General features: G+C 38.5%; 2 protein-coding genes across 3 annotated transcripts; both read left to right on the plus strand.

Moving 5' to 3' along the window:
• The first annotated feature begins 32 nt into the window (after positions 1 to 32).
• LOC100568150 (carbonyl reductase [NADPH] 1) lies at positions 33 to 7633 on the plus strand. 2 transcript variants are annotated; one of them, XM_008123985.3, is made up of 4 exons: positions 33 to 174; positions 3021 to 3309; positions 3850 to 3957; positions 6521 to 7633. In XM_008123985.3, exons 2-4 carry the CDS (start codon positions 3024 to 3026, stop codon positions 6955 to 6957), a joined length of 831 nt encoding a protein of 276 aa, XP_008122192.2. In that variant the 5' UTR covers positions 33 to 174; positions 3021 to 3023; the 3' UTR covers positions 6958 to 7633. The 2 variants fall into 2 exon arrangements, with proteins under 2 accessions (XP_008122192.2, XP_003229809.2); XM_003229761.4 differs by having other exon boundaries at positions 96 to 202.
• Positions 7634 to 9050: 1417 nt separating this feature from the next.
• LOC100567688 (carbonyl reductase [NADPH] 1) lies at positions 9051 to 16397 on the plus strand. Its single transcript, XM_003229758.4, has 4 exons — positions 9051 to 9333; positions 12381 to 12671; positions 13656 to 13763; positions 15417 to 16397. Exons 2-4 carry the CDS (start codon positions 12386 to 12388, stop codon positions 15851 to 15853), a joined length of 831 nt encoding a protein of 276 aa, XP_003229806.3. The 5' UTR covers positions 9051 to 9333; positions 12381 to 12385; the 3' UTR covers positions 15854 to 16397.
• The last annotated feature ends 783 nt before the right edge of the window (positions 16398 to 17180 follow it).

Raw genomic sequence — 17180 nt, forward strand, 5'->3', positions numbered from 1 at the left:
CACGGAAGAGGAAGAGGCGGGTGGCGAATTCCACATCGCAGCCAATGGTCTTTGCAGCGGGAGAAAAGTTTGAATGAAACCCGCTTCCCATTGGCCCCAGAGAGGAAAAACATTGTGGCCTCGCCCCCCGTGACGTCACATTTGGGAGGAGGCGTTGTTTGCAAAGCCTTGGAAGTGAGTCCCAACATTTTAAAAATTAGAGGTTTGTCGCTTGACATTTAAAATAATATTTTCTTCCTCCCCCTCTTCCAATTATACATATATATTTATCGTTAGACAACGGTAAATTACATTGCTATCTGTTTGCATACTTAGTCTTTTCCAGTTTGCATTTAATCTGGTTGTTTTGCAATTGCTTTGTGGTTTGCTATTCCTCCTTCCCTCTGTATGTGCATATTTTAGATTGGGTTGGTGTGAGTTTTCCGGGCTGTGTGGCCATGCTTCTTGCCTAGGGGAATCCTTTGTTGAGAGATGTTAGGTAGATTGTTGCTTCTCTGGAATTCCCCTGTCTTCTGGGTGTTGTTCTTTATTTACTGTCCAGATTGTAGAGTTTTAAATGTGGACAATTTCAACAGAATGGAGGAAACAACGAAAATGAACAAAATCTGGCAACCAGTATTTAAAAACTCTAAAATCAGGGTAGTAAATAAAGAACACTCAGAAGACAAGGGAATTCCAGAGAAGAAACAATCAGGGCCGGTTAACACCTCCCAACAAAGAATTTTCCCAGGCAGGAAGCAACCAGGCTTTGAAGCTGCAAGGTCATTCAGTGCTAATCAAAGTTGCCAGTTGCAACATTCATACCTGCCTCAAACAGACAAGAGTTCTTTATCCCACCCTGAGCATTGCACAGATATATAAACCCCACTTGCCTAGATCTCATAACCTTTGAGAATGCCTGCCATAGATACAGGTGAAATATCAGGAGAGAATGCTTCTGGAACATGGCCATACAGCTCAGAAGATGCCAGTATATAAATAAAAGACAAAGAGGAGTGGTTTTTATTAATAACAATATGAATTAATAATAATAATGATAATGATAATAAAAACAACCTGGGCGCAGCATATTATTTGAGAAGACAGAAATGCTGGATCACCCTAACAACCACCATGTCAGACTACACAGAGAAGCCATTGAAATCCACAAGCATGTGGACAATTTCAACAGAAAGGAAGAAGCAATGAAAATGAACAAAATATGGCTACTAGTATTCAAAAACTCTAAAATCAGGACAGTAAATAAAGAACAGCACCCAAAAACAGGGGAATTCCGGACATGACTCAATCAGGGCCAGCCAACACCTCCCAACAAAGGATTCCCCCAGGCAGGAAGCAACCAGGCTTTGAAGCTGCAAGGCCATTCAGTGCTAATCAAAGTTGCCAGTTGCAACATTCACACCTGCCTCAAACAGACAAAGAGTTCTTTCTCCCACCCTGGACATTATTCCACAGATATATAAACCTCACTTGCCTAGTTTCCAACAGATCCCATAACCTTTGAGAGTGCCTGCCATAAATGAAGGTGAAATATCAGGAGAGAATGCTTCTGGAACATGGCCATACAGCCCAGACAACTCACAGGAACCCAATAATAATAATAAATGTAGTGTTATTAATGTGCAAAGCACATTGCATGTGCATTTCCTGGAACTTTTGAGTAAGATTTCAAATTTATCAGTTACTTGCAAATTAGTAACGGTTAACTCCTCTTTAGGTTTATGTGTTATTGTTTTTAAAAAGAGATTTCTGATTTCACCTTCTGCTTATCATCACGTTCATTTCTGTCAATGCAATATCATGGGGTTTGTAAGTTGAAGAGGTATTTATAATTCAGTGCTACAAGAGAGATTTGGAACCTGATTAAAGATAATTTTATACCTCTTCAAACTGTGAATCCTAGGACTCCATAAAGTAGGAAATTAAAGTTATTTTTAACCTGCTGCTGTGTATTGTAAACATATTTTGACTGCCTGAGCGTTAGACAACAGTAACATTGTTTTATATATCATGGCATAATTCTGGTTGCCTGCCATTGAATATTTGAACAATACAGTAGAGTCTCACTTATCCAACATAAACAGGCCGGCAGAATGTTGGATAAGCGAATATGTTGGATAATAAGGAGAGATTAAGAAAAAGCCTATTAAACATCAAAATAGGTTATGATTTTACAAATCAAGCACCAAAACATCATGTTATACAACAAATTTGACAGAAAAAGTAGTTCAATATGCAATAATGTTATGTTGTAATTACTGTATTTACAAATTTAGCACCAAAATATCACGATATATTGAAAACATTGATTTCAAAAATGCGTTGGATAATCCAGAACGTTGGATAAGCGAGTGTTGGATAAGTGAGACTCTACTGTATGTTCTTTTCATTATGCGGGTTAGAGCTAATCCTCACAACACCGTTTTTGAGACAGTTGCAATCCAGAAAAATAACTGAGAGTTATTCCAGAAAAAAATACTCATTGTGCAGTGTCCTTATTCCTCTTTCATGGAATTAGGCTGTTCCAGACAACACCTACATTTGTAACACACCCATCTTTATTTGCTGTTTTTACTCTATATCACCTCCCCACACACACACAATGTTACATAGAAGAGATAAAATGGCTGCACAGACTGTGGTAAATAATATTTAAAAGTAAAACACAAAATATTGAAAATTGGTTGCATTTTAAATATTCAATAATTGCAGAGATGGTTTGGCTTTGCTCTCCTCTGAGGCTGAGAGAGTGTGGCTTGGCTAAGGTCACCCAGGCAGTTTCCATGGCCAAGTGAGCATTCGCACCTTGGTCTCCCAGTGTCCTGGTCCGACACTCAAACCACAACACCACTACACCAAGTACAATACAACCATTTCTTAGAAAAATATTTCTTCTTATTCCTAGGCGTTGTCATAGAGACAATAGAACATGCAGAAACAATGTTTGATCTGATGTAAGTCATCAGTGAGAGTTTTATGTGCACTATAACCACATTATCATATCATTTTAAATTTTATAGAGAATGTCAAGTACTCCAGTTGCTGTAGTGACCGGATCCAACAAAGGCATTGGGCTGGCCATAGTGCGGGCTCTGTGCAAGCAGTTCTCTGGGGATGTGTACCTGACGTCCCGGGACATCGGACGGGGCAAGGCCGCAGTGGCAAAGCTGCAGGGAGAGGGACTGAAGCCGCTCTTCCATCAGCTGAACATCACCGATCTCCAAAGTATCCGAACCCTCCGTGACTTCCTGAAGGAGAAATACGGGGGACTGAATGTGCTAATCAACAATGCAGGGATTGCCTTCAAAGGTAAAATGCTGTCTGAAGACATTTTCTTTTATAATCTTAATGTTAGATAGTAACAGGTGAATGCGAGTTGTTAGTTTTAGGATTTTAGACTTTCTTACTACCTCTTATAGCAGTGGCTCTCAGCCTGTGGATCCCCAGGTTTTGGCTCACAACTCCCAGGATTTCTGGAAGTTGAAGGCCAAATCATCTGGGGACCCACAGGTTGAAAACCATTGTCTTACAGTAATTCCCCAATACTACTCAATGGAAGCCATGTTTTGACATCATTTCTGTTCTTGTCTCTGATAGGAGATACTTTCTAGTTAGATCTTTTCTGGGATCATCTTTCCAGTCCATTATTTGAGGGATAATTTTCTATTTTTGTGATATATTTTTACTTTTATGTCTTTTTCGTATGCCACCTTTTTCTATAAATACACCCTAGCTTCAACTGAAAATAAAGGTAATGAAGAAACTATGACAGTTTTTTTCCCAGTATTAGTACCTGTGCATTGTCTTTGCCAACTTTTGCTTGCTTTCTTCCTCCCATCTGGGGAAAAGGTGCAGACACGACTCCATTTGCTACACAAGCAGAAGTCACTCTGAGAACAAATTTTTTTGCCACCAGGGATGTTTGCACAGAGCTGTTACCTCTGCTGAAACCTAATGGTAAGTGCAGCACAGTGAGCTGACCTTGAAAAATTGTGCTATTGGAAAGCTGCCCAAAATTAAGTCTTTTCATTGAAATATTTCTAATAGTTAGTAGAGCAAATGATAACATTTATTTATTTGAGAGTGCTATGATTTTTAGCTTCAAATATGTTTAAATGGATTTTAGCTGTACATTTTGATACTGTTATGTTTAATTCTGTTTTAATGTTTGCATATTTACATATTTTAAATTATGTGGTCATACTTTTAATAGTAAGCCAAGCTGAATCTCCTTCAGGAGAGATAAAGCGGGGTATAAATAATAATAATAGTAATAGTAATTTGTTTGTTTGACTCATATCCTCCCTTTCTTGCAAGCCATAGCATCAGAAATCTGAATATAGTATAGGTCAGGCATGGGCAAACTTCGGCCCTCCAGGTGTTTTGGACTTCAACTCTCACAATTCCTAACAGCCTACCGGCTGTTAAGAATTCTGGGAGTTGAAGTCCAAAACACCTGGAGGGCTGAAGTTTGCCCATAACTGGTATAGGCAGTCCCTGAGTTCTATTCAACTTCTATTTTAAACTAACAGTTACATCTGACTCCTAGTCACAACAAGGATGAGACAACAGGAAAATAAAGGAAATTTACCCCTGTAAGAGTTTCATGGGGAAAAAGCATCTTTACTGAAGCTTTATCACCAATCCTTGTTTCCACAACAACCCAAAATTTTCAAAATCCAATTTTCACAGGAATAGAAAGAGAGGTGAAATCTTCTGAACGGCAAAACACAGTCCATAAAAGCAGAGTGAAGGTTGGAGCCATGACTTGATAAGATTCTTTCAGCTCCAGAACTTGTTTATTGTACACCAGGCAGAGCTAATTAGTACCAGTAGCACTAATAAAATGTAGGGCAGATGCAGAGCAGGTAGAAAATGAAAGGGTGACTGCGGTAGCTACCATTCTGTCCTTTGTTCTCCTAAAATGCACACGACATCTAGAGCAACAGAATATTATTTGATATTCTAAATAGTCCAGCTTCTCTTTGATAGGACTACTAGGTAATGATTTACAAAACACGGAATGGGAAATGAAATCCCTTCTTGGGAAAGGTCAGGTTCAAAGAGATGTAATTAGGATGAAGAACTTCAGAGGCTTAAACATTGCTCAAGCTCTGTCATTCAGTAGTGAAGCCATGGGGCAGGCCAAGATTCTCAGCCTAAGGGGATGCTCAGTTGTGCTCTTAAAGTGACAACCACCCAGTGATAGAAGAAATGTAGTACAGGAAGCACTTTACGATGATGACAACTCCTGAACAGGTGTATATCCCTCTTCCATGAGACAGGGTAGGTGATTTCAGCTGCCCTGACTGACTCGTGGCCTAGAAAGCTTGCCTTCCCTAGATTAGTGTAACTTCACACCAGGGAAGTCACACTTAACCAGTTGAGGTTAGAAAAAAGCATTACAATTGGTCATGCAGCAGTGCTAGTGACAGTTATGTCCTGAAACCTGAAATTTAGAAACCATTAGTCTTGGGATCCAAAGTAGCATAAAACTAAAGCATCCTTGGAAATTATTTCCAAGTTAGCATGTTAATTAGTTGCTTAAAGAATATACTCGCTGGAGGGCGAGTGTGCATGAACTAAACTCCACTTGCATGGTAGTGACTAGCCCAGAGAAATAATTTCAATACTGTAATCCACCATATCACTGAGGATATATGTTCCTAGCCAGACTGTGATTAACGGAAACCTTGGATACAACTGAACACCATTAAATTACTTGATTTTGTAGCATGCAATAGTTGCTTTGGAGGGGATATTTCTAGAGAGGTATCCTCTAGGAATTTTCTAAATTTCTAGGGGAAGCATTTCATAGAATCACTTGGAGGACTTAGCAAATTCCCAGAGAGACCATTATCTCTGAGCACAGATAAGTGAGGCTATGGCTATGGGTTCCGCAGTTGTACGACTGTTATTATAAATACTTCTTAAATGAGAATAGTGCTGTAAAATAGAAAACATTTTATCACTATTGTTGCAATTCCGAAATGCAGATAAGAGTTTTAAATTTCACCAATTAATATATAATTCATATACAGGTAATCCCCGGGTTTATTGCAGTCTGACTTTGCATAAGATGATATCTAAAACTTTTTTTAAAAAATGTATTAAATAATTTATTGTAATATACCTACAATACACATATACACATACACATACATAGACAGCGTACCACCCACACTGTACCCTTCCTCCAGCCTCCAGTGCACCCACCACCTTGGCTAAAACGTTTAAAGAGGTAGTGATGTTACTGGTTTATAACAATTTATTCCAGCATGCCTTCACATAAAATGTGTAGGACTTTTAAATGCTATTGATTTCAGATTGATCATTTTAGCTGTTTGGGTTAATTTTATAGAAGTATAAGAATATTTTTAACTTGTTTTAATACAGTTATGTTTCATGTAAACTGCCTTGGGCGAAAGTGACAGAAAGAGTGCCATAAATAAATTATAAATTAATGTAATTAGTCACTTTAACTTAGACATTGTTTCTGCCCCACAATCCTTTTCTGCAGCCAGAGTGGTGAATGTGTCTAGCATGTGTGGTGCTTCAGCATTGGCCAACTGCAGCCAAGATCTGCAGAAGAAGTTTCGGAGTGACACCATCACTGAAGAAGAGCTAGTGAAACTCATGGAAAAGTTTGTAGAAGACACCAAGAAGGGAGTGCATGAGAAGGAGGGCTGGTCAAATCATGCTTATGGTGTGTCCAAAACTGGAGTGACAGTTTTGTCCAGAATTCAAGCAAGGGTGCTGAATGAGACACGGAAAGGCGATGGTATCCTGCTGAACGCCTGCTGCCCTGGATGGGTCAGGACCGACATGGCTGGTCCCAGAGCCACCAAATCGCCAGATGAAGGAGCCGAGACTCCAGTTTATTTGGCCCTTTTGCCTCCTGGTGCTGATGGCCCTCATGGCCAATATGTCAGTGAAAAGACAGTACAGAAATGGTAACTGTTCCCTCACATTTCTGGAGGTACACACTGGAGATTGGAAACATTTGGCTTGATCTAACAATAGCAATCCAGACAGAAGTGCCTGTATGTCCTGTCATGTTTTGTTCCATGTAGCTAGAAATGCTGGCCTTTAAGATGCTTTCCCTTCCCTAGTTTTGGGCACCTAACTCGGTTCTTTGTTATTACTATGATTTTGTAAAATCATTCACTCCTGGAAGACATATGCAATGTGTCTGCATGGCTTTTTCATGTTTTTTTTCAGTGGTTGCTTTCTATTGACTGGTAAAGGCGTTCTGTTTCAACAAGCATTAGAAGGATTTATGTTTGGACACATCTGTTTTCTGGAATGCAAGCATTAAGCTACTGCAGTTGTACAGCAAAATCAGCACCCTTTGAAGCAGTAAATAAAACAATTATTAACCAATCAAACCAAGCTTGCTTTGGGGCAAAGGTTAGCACACAGTCTCTGAAGATGCACATTTCATTTTATAGCAATTCACTTTCAAGGGAAGAAGAATAGGATTATGCATTGTAGTAAATTGCATTTGCTTTTTTTTAAGGCAGAAGAGATACACCTTGAAGGAAGAGTCTCCCAAAATCTGTACACATGAAATTTGAGCTGATATTTCTGAATACAACTCTTTTTGATCAGTATTAAAAACTTTCACCAAAAACGTTTCTGTGCATATGATTATTCTTCTGTGTCTGATAATGTCTCATTTTGAAGATTAAGATGCTATAAAATGGCAAGCTATATAATACAGACCTTGTGCTTCCCTAAATAGCCACCCAGAACATTGTAATATTTCTTTTGTGACTTGCATAGTTTGGGTTTCTTGAGAATACCATTGCTATCTTTTGTACCTGAAAATCAAAAAGTGAGAGTATTAGCCACTTAATAGTATCATGTTATTTTTTGAAAGAATAACCTGGAACCTTTTTTCTCATAAAAGGGAAATACTGCCACTCCGAAAGCACTGTGAAAACGTGGGAGAATTTTAGTGTGAAGAAAATGTCACATATTAAACATTGCATAAGTGGAGCGTAAGAATGCTGAGTCATAGTGAGTCACTAAAAAAACTGACAGATTAACTCCTCACCTGAAACCTATTATTTAAATACAAATATTATGCTTGACTCTGCTAGGTAACAAAAAATGTAACAAAATTGTGAAAGGATCCAACTATTAGCTTTATTGAACTTCCTTCTTTTCCCCCTCTCTCTGCCACCCTCCATGTGGGGCTGCCGGAGATAGTGGGATGGCTCCCTACCATGTTCTCCTGAAAAGTAATTCCTTGTCTAGAAAACTGGTCACAGAGTCCAGAAAGTACTTAACAGAATATGCTTATATGTGTTTACAGGCAAAGACATGAAACAAGCTTTAAAGAAAAATGCCAAACTAGAAAATTGTGTTGACTTCCGTGGATGATTTTGTTTAAAGCAAATCAATGAAGCAAAGCCAAGACTTTTATGTATATATACCACAATATCACACAAATCAGTTTTCAAGTAACAGAGTGGCAAAAAAGTACAGAAATTGCCATTTGAGTTATATCTTGCAAAGTACAGTGGGCCCTTGGTAAGCTTTGGTTACAAGACCTCCCCCCATGAACCTCAAAATCAGTGGATTCTCAAGTCCCATTATATACAATTGCATAATAAAATTATGTCTCCTGGAAACAAACAGTGTAGATGGAAAAAGATTACCATAATGGGATCATATCAACTATTGCCAGTAACTACTCCAGCCAACCTATTTGGAACTAATTGATACATTTGAATCATCTTCAAAGCAGATTGTGTATACAATTCTTTACAGTAGTAAAATGATTGCTGAATGGGCTGCGTTCTTAAATATGCCTTTTCCCCATTTCTCCAAGTCATGGCCTTAAATGAAAAACACGCAGTCTGCTATAATGTACTTTAGAACTTCAGTTGCAATCTTCTTTATCAGGGAACAAGGAACACCCTGAAAAGCTGTGGCTGGTGCTGCCAATGGTGCAATAGATAGGTTGCAGTGCTAGCCTCCCATTTTTCTTAGATAACATTCACACTCTTTCTCAAAGAGACATGGAACAGAGCTAACTCTCTAAAGAAAAGCAAGCAGCACCAGACCTTTATATAATCACTCTTCCCCTGCTTCCCTCGCCCTCCCTTCCACTCTGTTCTCCTTTATTTAAGCTTCTCCCTCTGGCTGCAGTGAATATTTTCTCCCTGGAGCTCTGTAACGTTGCCAGGAAAGGCGGGTCTCAACCTCTGCTCTACACAGAGCAAGCGCAGCAGAGCACATAAAATCAACAGCCAACCTAAGATTTCTGCTCTCGTTCTTTGGTGGAATCTACTTGCTTCTTTTGAACGTTCTACAGGAAGCTAGGTGAGTTATGCTTCATCATTGTTACCCTGTAGGACTTAGCAATGAAAATAGTTCAGAGGCGGCATCGGACACTTGCTCTTTTCACATTTGGGTCTTTTCCTAAAATATAATGATGTTTTGGAACAATATTCTTAATTAAATCAAATGATAAAACAAATTATTGTTTTCTAATTATCTTTGGTAATATTGTTGGTTTTTGATGGGGGAAAGGCAGACTTGTCACATAAACATCTAAATTCAGTTATGTCAGACACCAAAGACTGGAGCTGCTAGAGCTAAAATCTCAAGATCTTGGGGAAAATACTGAAGGATTATCTCTCCAAAACTGGTTGAACAGGGTTTGGCAGACTGTTCTAACTGGAAAATTGGCAATAAAAATTCAAGAGGCATGGGGAGAAATAGCAAAAGACAACTTCAAGGAAGCACAAAATCCTTTCTCCCAAGTGCAGAACTTAACAGAAAATTAACTTACAGGACATTTTGGCACAATGTTTTCTTTACAAAAAATCAAAATAACATTTAATAAAATTTCTATAATAGGTTAGTTATTCAAACAAAACATGTAACTCGCTGTTAATGTAAATAAAATAATGTCCATTAAGTTGCTGTTGTTTTTCACAGCCAGTGCCACTTGTTCAAGTGCAATGGGAGGGGAGGGCTATCACGAACAACTTGAAGTGACTCCAAAGAAATAGTCTGTATGCAAACCATTTGATCTAAATAAAGAGTTTCCTTCACTCTGTAGATAGAATGTAAATATATATCTGTATGTATGCAATATATCCACTTAGGTTACCACTTTATTTGCGTAGCACACAAATCAGGTTTAAAATACTGTACCGTCAGATTGGTGTTTTGTTGTTGTTTTTAGATATTAAATATCTTTTTTTCTTTTTTCTTTTTTAAATTTTTTTACATTCCAACAATTAACAAAATTTTAGCGATGCATGTCTTATTTCAATATACATAATACTAAAAGTAACTTTGGAATGTAACACTCACCCCCCTACCCTCCCCCGTTCCCCCTCCCCCCTGGAACAGCAATTCAATATATTATCATTGTATCATTTTAACTGTGTGGAACGCCTAATTCAAGGTGGTGTATCTTTTGTCTCCATCTATTTTGTTAATTAGGACTGACCATTTCCTGAACCAGTCAGGTTCTTTTAGACTATTTGTATATTTTCTTTTCCTTTGATTAATGAAATCATTAATTATATATTCTGATATATAAGACCACCCTGTTTCTACATCCCATTTTGTCTCATCCCTCCATCCTTGGGCTATTGTGGCTTGTATTGCGGCTGTCATATATTTTAGAATCTCGGTCCAATTATTGTTATCGTCCCTTACCTTTATTGTGAGGGACATAAATCTGGCTTTGTCCCATATTAATTCTTTCCCTATTATTTCTTCCATTTCTTTTCTCATTTTACTATAAAAGATTTGAATTTTTCTACAGTCCCACCACATGTGGGAGAATGAGCCTATTCCCCCACATTTGTGCCAACATTTGTTCAAGGTACAGTAGAGTCTCACTTATCCAAGCCTCGCTTATCCAAGCCTCTGGATAATCCAAGCCATTTTTGTAGTCAATGTTTTCAATATATCATGATATTTTGGTGCTAAATTCGTAAATACAGTAATTACAACATAACATTACTGCATACTGAATTACTTTTTCTGTCAAATTTGTTGTATAACATGATGTTTTGGTGCTTAATTTGTAAAATCATAACCTAATTTGATGTTTAATAGGCTTTTCCTTAATCCCTCCTTATTATCCAAGATATTCGCTTATCCAAGCTTCTGCCGGCCCGTTTAGCTTGGATAAGTGAGACTCTACTGTACTTCCCGTTATATGAGCTAATTGGAGGGGGTTCTATACCATTTTGAGATTATTTTCCTTTGTGTTTCTTTGATCCTTATATGATTAATTTTATGAATATTATCGATCCAAGACCCGATTAGTTTCTCAGTAAAGTTTTTTTCCTGTTTCCAGATCTCTGTAAGTGTTGCTTTCATATTATAAGTTAAGGTAATTAGTTCATCATATCATGGCCCAGTCATTCCTTTATCTATTTCTAATTTCTTTCTAATTATTCTATCCAGGGGGGTTTCACCTGCTTCTCTTCTTTTCATGGCCTGGAATTTACTGGACAGGCCTAACCATGCTATCCAGTTCCCTTGGCCACATTTATCTTTTATTTTATCCCACTTTAATATTTCTCTATTGGGGTCCATAAGGTCCCCAATCCTTTTAATACCATTTTCCTTCAGTGCCTTAATTATATTCCTAAATGTCTTGTCCTTATTTTCCAATGTTTCTAATGGGAAAGGGTCAATTTTATTTATTTTATTTATTTGTAATTTAGTTTGCCATTTTTTCCAGATTGACAACATTGTTAAGCAAGGGCCTGCTTTTATGTTCTTTAGGTCTTTTCTATCTATTCTCTCTCCCATTGACGTTCCCTTTTGCCAATTATTTGCTTCCTTTTCTATTTGCACCCATTTTTTTGACCCTTCCAATTCGAATTCTAGTAACCTGGCTAGTTGACTTGCCTCATAGTATATTCACAATGAGGGAGCCCCCCATCCACCCAATTCTTGTTTACTATAATATAAGAAGTTAGCAATTCTGTTTTTGTTTCCTCCCACTACCCATTTTTTGAAAGAGTTATCCCATTTCTTCAACAAATTGATAGGGATATTCACCGGAAGGGTTTGGAACAAGAATAAGAACTTGGGCAAGATCTTTATCTTGTAAATTTTTAGCCTTGATATATCTTGAAATTTCTTTTCCCATGAAATGATTCATTGATCTAATTAAGTGGCATGATTACCATTTAGGAATTACATATATAAGAACAGTATTTTTGAAGCCACAATAATGTAAACATGTGTTGTGAAGCTTCAGAATGATATGATATGATATATTTAATATCCAAAATTATGTTTGGTTCTCTGGGGTAGGATGTGTGTGTATAGGGAATTGTTCTAAGGTGCCTTATTACATGATTTTATTTTGTATTTTTTTTACTTTGCAGAGAGAATGTCCAGTACTGCAGTTGCTGTGGTGACCGGGTCCAACAAAGGTATTGGGCTGGCCATAGTGCGGGCTCTGTGCAAGCAGTTCTCTGGGGATGTGTACCTGACGTCCCGGGACATCGAACGAGGCAAGACGGCAGTGGCAGAGCTCCAGAAGGAAGGACTGAAACCACTTTTCCACCAGCTGGATATCAATGATATCCAGAGTATTCGAACCCTCCGTGATTTCCTGAAGCAAAAATATGGTGGCTTAAATGTGTTAATTAACAATGCAGGGATTGCATTCAAAGGTAAAGCAAACAATTCTCCTGAAAAGATTTATTTTATTATTTGTTGCATTTGTATACCATCTTTCTTCCAGAGTGGGACCCAAGGTGTCTTTCAAAACAATTAGAAATATTCATAATAGTATATTTAAAAAAACTAAAAGCACATAAAATAGTATAAAAACATGTTTAAAAACATAGACAATTTTAGGAAATAAAATAACCCCATAAAAAGCTATAATGTTTTCATATCAAAAGCATGCTTAAATGGGAACATCTTTGCTAGCCAATGAATGAAAAGCAGGGAGGTAGCCAACCTAGCCTCCCACAAAAGGGAGTTCCAGAAAGTGGAAGTAGCCACTGAGAAGACTGCCTCTCATCACCCCATCAAGTGATTCTGAGACTGAGAAAAACCACCTATGTAGGTCTTAGAGTTGTGACAGGTTTGCATAGGGAGATACAATTTTTCAGATAGTCTGGACCTAAATCATATACGGCTTTATATGTCATGACCAGATGTGTCCTCTCTAGTTGTTCAGGGCCATTTCAACATGCAATAATTTTCCCACACAGAAAAGGCAATAGAGTCTAGAATTAGATGACAGAGACTATGGGTGCATCTGCACTGTAGAATTAGTGCAGCTTGAGACCACTTTAACTGCCGTGGCTGTATGCTATCTTCAATGCAACTTCTTTTGACTTTAGAAATGTAATACAGGGGTTTTTTGTGAGAATCAGACAAAACTTTGCTTCTGTAAAGTTTGGGAGACGTGATAAATGTAAGAAAGAGAAGTTCTGTAGCGGGATTGGAGGAAGGGCCAATTGGATGGAAAATATGTTTGATCTCTGAGGTATGACACAGATATATTTCCTAATATTGCAGTCACAGCAGATTACTCCAATTGTCATCAGTGTATGTATTTGTAGAACATGTATATCTAGAAATATGAATTTGCTCTAGTAACCCCTATACTGTTGTTTTCATTTCTTTTGCTTTCTGGAAAAAAGTGGCAGACACTACTCCATTTCCTAAGCAAGCAGAAGTGACCATGAAAACAAACTTCTTTGCTACCAGAAATATTTGTAATGAGTTATTACCACTCATAAAACCAAAAGGTAAGTATTGCATTCCTCCTCCTACCCCTATTATTATCACCATTATTAAAAAAACAGGGCTTTTCAAAAAGATGAACCCAATTTGAATTCTCTATAACTATGACCCATCCATGGATGAAACTCTTAGTTCTTGAAAGAGTGATGCATAGTTTTGAATGATTACTGCTAGATGCCTTTCACAGCACACAAACAGCCCCTGGCTTCATTCATGAGTAAAACAGCAACCCTACAACATAAGGCCTAATAAGATATTCCCCATTTGCAGTTATTTTATAGATTTGTTACTGGCTCAAAATAGTTAGTAAAACTTAATAACTAGATAATTCATTAAACTGTCCATAGCATTTTATGGAATTCTAATATGCTGCCATTGTAAAATATACTGCTTTGAAATTGGCTCTTGTATTTTATATCAGTACAAAAGGGTGATCAGGGGACAAACAACTTACCATATGGCAAATATGGAAACATTTGGCCATTTCCTGGGTTTATTTAAATCTGAGAGCCGTATTAATGTTATAGTCACATGTTATATTTAATTGTTTCAATTAAACTTCTATCATATATGTATCTCTACAATGGCCAAGGTACAGTATCTCCATTTCTAGAGCTGCATCTAGCTACATTTCTGCACAAACAGAAAAATGTACCTTCTTTGATCAAGTTTCAGACATCATGAAGGTTTAAATTATAGCAGCACCACCTTCTGGAGGGATCACGGTAGCTTAGAATTTAAAATCTTAAGAGTTTAAAACTATATATTATACAATTTGGGACTGACTACTGCAACACGCTCTACGTAGGATTGCTTTTGAAGACTGTTTGGAAGCTCCAAATGGTAAAACAGGAAGCAGCCAGATTGCTAAAAGGAGCAGTGTACAGGGAGCATACAACCCCCCTGTTATGTCAGCTCCACTGGCTGCCAGTCTGCTACCGAGCACAATTCAAAGTGCTGGTTTTAGCCTATAAAGCCCTAAAGAGTTCTGGCCCAGCTTATCTGTCTGAACGGATCTCCCCCTATGAACCATCTCAGAGTTTAAGATCCTCTGGGGAGGCCCTGTTCTCAGTCCCACCTCCTTCGCAGGCACAACTGGCAGGGACAAGAGACAGGGCCTTCTCAGTAGTGGCCCCTCGGCTGTTGAATTCCCTTCCCAATTCCCTCCCCTGTGGAATTCAGCCCCCTCCCTCCTGGCCTTCCATAAAAGAGAGAAAATTTGGCTTTGTGATCTAGTCTTTGGAGAACTTGTGCAATAGATAGATATGGAATTGTGTGCAATGACTATTGGAACAGTCCGGATTACGATTGTGGATAGCATGGCTAATAGTGAAGGTATGGTTTTTAATGTTTTAAAAGTTCTAATGTATTTTATAATTCGATTTTAAAAGGTTTTTTAATTGTACATTCTTTGATGACATTGAATAGTTGCCTATCTGTAAAGCCACTTTGAGTCCCCTTCGAGGCAGAGAAAGGCGGGGTATAAATGTCGTAAATAAATCAATAATAAATTTCCTACAATTCATTTTCTATGTTAGCATTTTAATGAAATATTGGTATAAATATTTCTATTCCTATTGTGCAATTTACCTAAGCATTTATCTAAGGTTTTGCAGAACTGCATAAATTATGAAATGTGATGTTATTGTTTTTCACAGGAAGGGTAGTGAACGTCTCCAGTGTTATGAGTATTCGATCACTTTCTAAATGTAGCCAAGACCTGCAAAAGAAATTTCGGAGTGACACCATCACTGAAGAAGAACTAGTGAAACTCATGGAAAAATTTGTAGAAGATACCAAGAAAGGAGTATATGAGAAGGAGGGCTGGCCCAATAGTGCTTATGGCGTGTCCAAAATCGGCGTAACGGTTTTGTCCAGAATTCAAGCAAGGGTGCTGAATGAGATACGGAAAGCCGATGGTATCTTGCTGAATGCCTGTTGTCCTGGATGGGTCAGGACCGACATGGCAGGTCCCCAAGCCACCAAATCACCTGAGGAGGGAGCAGAGACTCCAGTTTATTTGGCTCTTTTGCCTCCTGGTGCTGATGGGCCTCATGGCCAGTTTGTCAGTGACAAAACAGTGCAGACTTGGTGAGCTTGCTCTTTAGATAACTGGGATTATCTGCCAAACTAAGAGTGGATTTGAATGAGCAGCTTTGTTAATGATAGAAGGTCCAACTAATGATCTGAAGTTTTTGCTTTAACTGTTTGCTGATTAATCAGTTGCAATCTATACAGTACCATTTTAAGCACCATGTTGCTATACACTATTTTATGCATAGGACAAGGTGTTGTGTTAACCTGTCTCATGCATACTATCTCTAGTTATAATGGTCATGTTGTTTCTCATTATGTCTCTCTCTCTCTCTCTCCAGTTCTCCCCTACTAAATGATAAGTTCTGAAATTTAATTATTTAAAGAATCTACATGGCTTATACTCAATTTATAGGGACTGCCTCTCATTATTCAACTTGAAATGTAATGTACCTGTAGTTACGATGTTAAAAATAATAAAGGTATCTACCATAAGGGCTGATGGATAAATCTACATTTATCATTATACACCCCTCCTCAACCATTTCCAACTTTTTTTACATGCGTATCAATTTGTTTAAACAATAATAAAAATCTGGTCAATACTTTCTGGTGTCCTGTGTAAACTTTTTCTCAGTTTGTGAAATAACCCTTTTAAGGCTGTTAGTCTTGAGACCAACAAGGCAGTTGTGTTGTGGCTCAGCCATCGCGGCCTATAGTTCATCAAGAGTTGGATTTGGAAACAGACTATGCTACAGACCCAGGCCCAGAACGGGGCTCCTTGGCCTTGCAGCTGCCTGATATAATTACACAGGAGGATCCGATAATTAGAGAACATTCCAATGTCTTGGCAATCTCGACTACACCAAATGGTGTTGTGTTGGACGAAGATGGATTTTTCAATCGGAGAGAGTGTTTTACGAGAGACATACCCGGTTCTTCATTGACGCCGCTGAAGCCCCCACATTGGGCGCAGCCCTTCCTGGGCGCACCCGAAGTGGCGGCAGCGGCGGCAACCATTGGAACTAGGAAGTATTTTGTATTCTCACGATATTCTGCGAGAATTCTGCGAGATCTCATGGAAATCTCACGAAATCTCACGGAAATCTCACGAGATCTCACGGAAATACAAGCTACTTCCTGGTTCCACGGCAAGTGACCCAATGGTCGCTGCAGTCGCCGCCTGCCACCGCCACTGGTAAGTTTGGGGTGGGGGGGCGTAATTTGGGGGGGGGGGCTAGGTTGGCTAACAACCTGAAAAAACCTAGGGCCGCTCCTGACGAGAGATAGGAGCAAGAAGGAGGGGGTTCGAAGAAGCAAGAGGTTAGCTCTGAGGCTTGATAATGACTGTTTCAAGTGTGAAGTTTTGTGGGTCCTGCACTCCCTTA

Source organism: Anolis carolinensis, chromosome 3 (genome assembly GCF_035594765.1).
Source record: "Anolis carolinensis isolate JA03-04 chromosome 3, rAnoCar3.1.pri, whole genome shotgun sequence".
Classification (NCBI taxonomy): domain Eukaryota; kingdom Metazoa; phylum Chordata; class Lepidosauria; order Squamata; family Dactyloidae; genus Anolis; species Anolis carolinensis.